Below are 4,763 nucleotides of genomic sequence, written 5' to 3'. Positions count from 1 at the left end.
GAGAAAAAACATTAAAAAATGTAAGACAATGTACAAGTTTAGAATTTTATTTCAAGTAGCTTTATATGGTTAAGGTAAGCACGTTAAAATATTATAATTTTAATACTTTTTCTGTAATACTGAAAAATGTTTATTTACATAAAACAATATTCAAAATATATTATTTAGTAAAAATAAGTCTAAAACAAAATATCTGACTGCATTTTTATAAGTAAAATATATACAAACTCAAAAGGCTTGAAAAGATACATATTAAGATGTTAACTGAAGGTGCACAGCCAATGGCATAGCAGTTACATTGCTGGACGCCAACATGGTCAATTGCAGTTTGAGTCCCAGACCTGGTGGCTTTAAACTCACGCCGGGCATGTGTGTGTGTGTGTGTGTGTGTGCGTGCCCAAGATCCTAGAAGGAAAACAGAGGAGTGGCGTAGCCATCCCCCCAGGAAATGATTTCTTGGTTTCTATCTCTATGTTTCTGTGGCAAGCGCACACATCCTATAGCAAAAAAAAAAAAAAAAGAGATATTAACTGAGGGACTGGCAAATGGCTGAATGGTTATGTTATTGGACTCTCATGTAGTCAACCTTGGTTCCAGACCCATCCCCATAGTTTAAATCACACCAAGGAGCCAGCAAGTGGCGTGGTGGTTAAGGGCACTGGACTCCCACATGGCCAACCATGGTTCAAGTCCCAGGCTTGGCAACTTGTTTTCTCACTTTCTCTCTCTCTCTGTCACTCTGTCCCTCTCTGGTCAAATTAAAACAAACAAACAAAAAATTAACTAAATAAAATAAATTTAAATAAAATAATTTTTTTTAAAAAAAGGCTCACACTGGGCCTTTGTGCTTGCATGCCTAAGATCCTTGGGGGAAAAGGGATTATGGCATGGCTTTCCTCTCCTGGGGGGTGATTTCTCACCTTCTGTCTCTCTGTCTCTCCAGCAAGCGCACTCCCTTCCTCTAGCGAAAATCTCACTCTTAAAAAAAATGTTAAGTGGGTAGTGTGGGAAGGCAAGGGGAGAGAAAATGAAAAAGTCCCACCAGCCATGCTACAAGCCTTTCTCTTTCATTTTCCTTGTGGGATTTTGGGCACAAATGCATACATGCCTGGCATGTTTACTTGAGCCACCCGGGATTTGAACTACACAGTCAGCTTTGTGAGATCCAGCTGCCTTAACCAGCACACCCCAGGATGGCCCTAGAGGGAAAAGCTTTAAGAGCTGAAAGACAGTTCCAGCTAGAGGAAGCATGCAAAGGTTCAGAAATTAGAGGACAAACTACTGGAGATTATAAATGGATCAGAATAACAAAAGCTTAGGATATAGGAATAGGGAGACTACAAAAGTGTAAAAGATGAAGTGAGAGGTTAGCAGAGGGTGGATGGTGAGTCCTACATAACACGTTAAGAAGTTGTATATTAACTTGGGGTTAATGAGGAGCCATTGGAAGGTGCGTAGCAGAGGTGATGAGTTCAAATTTGCATTTGAGAAAAATTACTGTAGTTTTGATTTGGTTAGTTGGTGTTTATAAAGAATGAAAAAAGAGCCTTATAAAATTATTGGGGCTGGATGGTGGCACAGTGGTAAAACATGATATTCTGCAAGGCAGTTCTACACAAGAAGGTTCTGAGTTCATGTCCAGAGACTTCTCTGAGTGTACCAAGCTTGCCACATGCCCATGATCTGGGACTTGCTGAATCTGGAGGTAGATTGCAGCTTCAGTACCCTGGTGCATGTGCTGTCTTTCTGTCTATCTCTCTTGGTCTGTCTTGCTCATGGAAGAAATAAGTAAGCAGATGGCATAGTGGTTACATCGCTGGACTCCCACGTAGCTGTTTTGAGTCTCAGACCTGGTGGTGTAAAACTCACACTGGGGGGACCAACAGTTAGCGTAATGGCTATGTCGCTGGACTCCCACGTAGTCAACCACGGTTTGAGTTCCGGACCCGGTGGCTTAAAACTCACACCAGGCGCATGTGTGTACGTGCCCAAGATCCTGAGAGGAGAATGGAGCAGAAGGAATTGTGGCGTGGCCATCCTCTCTCTTTCTGCCTCCCTGTCTCTGTCTGGCAAGCGCATGTGCCCTATAGCAAAAACCTCTCAAAAAAGAAAAAAAAAGACCAACCTCACACTGGGTGCAGGTGTGTGCAAGAGGAGAATGGAGGAGAAGGGATTGTGATGTGGCCCTCCCCCCCAGGGTGGTGATTTCTCATTTTCTGTCTCACTGTCTCTCTCTGTCTCTCCAATGAACGCACATGCCCTATAGCAAAAATCTTTCTTGGGTCAGCAGGTGGCATGGTGGTTAAAGATGCTGGATTCCCACATGGCTGACTGCGGTCCGAGTCTCGGATCTAGCAGCTTGCTTTCTCACTTTCTCTGTCTCTCTCTCTCTGTCTTTTACTGGTTAAATTAAAACTAATAGTAATAATAATAAAAAATAAAAGTTAGATAAAATAATTAAAAAATATATCTCATAAAAAAGCTGTTTATTAGTGTATTTCAGTTCTATGATAGTAGTATCATTAACAGGAGTAGTAGCTGTTATCTAGAGAGCATTTGGTGTGGAATCCCATCTCCCTGACTAGACTATGAGCTCTTTCAAGCAGGAACCCTGTTTTATTCGTACTGTAACTAGTACCTAGTATAGTGCTTTGCATGTAGTAGGTAGATATCTGGTTATTTGCTAACTTGACTTGGGTGATAATTAATTTTTTTTTTCTAGGAGAAACATGAACCAGAAGCTACTGAAGTTTGAGAATTTGCTACGGTTTCATACTCTTTGTAGGCAGTTACACAGAGAGTACCGCTCTCTGGGTCAAAGAAGACCGTTAGCACCGTGGTGGCTTTCAGCTGCTTATCCAACATGGACAACTCACCTTTATGCCCGCCCCTGGCGGACAGATGTGCTCATTGGGACTGCTTTATTTCAGTATAGGCTTCTAGTAACAAAGAAGGTAGTTACATATTTCTCTTTTGTTCTGAAATTTTTGTATATTTTATTCTGAAATGAAAGAGCCTAGAACCATGAGTAGATATCCATTTTAAGTGTTTTGTCATTTAGAGTCTTTGATGCTTAATGTTATGCTCTGGGCAGTTGATCTTTGTGTAGAAGGGGAGCTCTGATTACTTGTTTGGTAATGCTGGTGAATTTTATTACTTGGAAACCAGTATATAGCACTGTAGTAAGGGTGTGGGATTTCTTATTTTAGTACAAAGATTTAACTACTTATGCTATTTGCTAGTAGAAATAATAGTGGTGATTGTGGTAGATGCTCTGTAATAAATCTAAATTATCACTTAAATTCTTTCCTTCTTTATATGTACTGACTTTTTGATAGGAAGAAAGACCACAGAAATCTCAGTTACCTTCAACAAAATCTAAAAAGGAAGTCGAAGTCTGGATTGGAATGTCCGTTGAGGAGTTGGCCAGAGCAATGGAAAAAGACGTAGGTGAGCCAGATAATTTTTGAGGAAAAATATGAGAACAGGGAAGACTGGAATCTCATTTGCAGTAAAACAAAGGCATTCAAGGATAAGAACTAGTTCATGGCATGATGGTTGATGGGGCTGATCCCATGTGGCTGATCATGTGGTTCAAGTCCTAGACCTGGCAGCTTGAAAAACACATTGGGCATGTGTACATATGTGTGTTCAAAATCCCAAAAAGAGATGGAAGAGAAAGGATTATGGTGTTTCTGTACCCCATTAGGAATCCTTTCTCCCTCTCCTCTGCCTCTTTATGGTGAGTGTGCATGCCTTCTGGCAAATTTAAATAAATAAATAAGTGTTAAGTCATTCCAATAATTTTCACTTTAGGCCACAAACACTGATTAGTTTTTTCTCTCTCTCTCTCTTTCTTTTTTTTTTTTAAAGAATTATTTTATTTTGACCAGAGAGGGACAGAGTGAGAGAGAAAGAGAGAGGGAAAGTGAGAAAGCAAGCCACCAGGTCTCAGACTCAAACTGCGATTGACCATGTGAATATGGGAGTCCAGTGCCCTTAACTGCCATGCCACCTGCTGGCTCTCTCTCTCTCTCTCTTTTTTTTTTTTCCTACTTAGTTTTCTTTCTCTTTTTTTTTTTTTTTTTTTTTTTTTTTTGGGGGGGGGGGTTTTTTTTTTTTTTTTTTTTTTTTTTTTGGGGGGGGTTTTTTAGGGCACGTGCGCTTGCCAGAAAGAAAGACAGAGAGAGACAGAGAGACAGAAAATGAGAAATCACCCCCAAGGGGGAATGGCCACACCACAGTCCCTTTTCCTCCATTCTCCTCTCGTGATCTTGGGCATGCACGCACATGCGTCTGGTGTGAGTTTAAGCCACCGGGTCCGGGAATCGAACTGTGGCCAACTATATGGGAGTCCAGTGACATAGCCATTATGCCAACTGCTGGTCCCTAGAGCTTTGTCATTTTTAATTCCTTCATTTTGCCATTGATATTACCAATTTAAGATTGTTGGAAGAAGATTTGAATTTTTATTATAGACTGTGTAAAATTGAGTATATGAGAAATAGGCTATTATTGTAGCAAAATAAAGGGACAAGCAGACTCTTAAAAAAATAAAGAATTAAGGGGACCAGCAGTTAGTGTAATGGCTATGTCGCTGGACTCCCATGTAGTCAACCGCGGTTTGAGTCCCAGACCCGGTGGCTTAAACTCACATCGGGCGCATGTGTGTGCATGCCCAAGATCCTGAGAGGAGAATGGAGAAGGGATTGCAGCATGGCCATCCCCCCTGGGGGGGGGGTGATTTCTCGCTTTCTGTCTCT

General features: G+C 41.1%; 1 protein-coding gene across 1 annotated transcript in view; it reads left to right on the top strand.

Annotated features, from left to right (window-relative positions):
* Positions 1–4,763, top strand: part of MTIF2 (mitochondrial translational initiation factor 2) — a 42,026-nt gene that overhangs the window by 3,198 nt on the left and 34,065 nt on the right. The window contains exons 3-4 of the mRNA XM_006159039.3: positions 2,723–2,954; positions 3,339–3,450. Coding sequence (XP_006159101.1) covers positions 2,730–2,954; positions 3,339–3,450 — 337 coding nt within the window. The 5' untranslated portion in view covers positions 2,723–2,729. The remainder of the gene's footprint in view (positions 1–2,722; positions 2,955–3,338; positions 3,451–4,763) is intronic.

The sequence above is a fragment of the Tupaia chinensis genome, unplaced genomic scaffold (assembly GCF_000334495.1).
Source record: "Tupaia chinensis unplaced genomic scaffold, TupChi_1.0 Scaffold000622_1, whole genome shotgun sequence".
Lineage (NCBI taxonomy): Eukaryota > Metazoa > Chordata > Mammalia > Scandentia > Tupaiidae > Tupaia > Tupaia belangeri.
The sequence above is the reverse complement of the archived record's forward strand: the minus strand, read 5'-3'. Positions and strand labels throughout refer to the sequence as shown.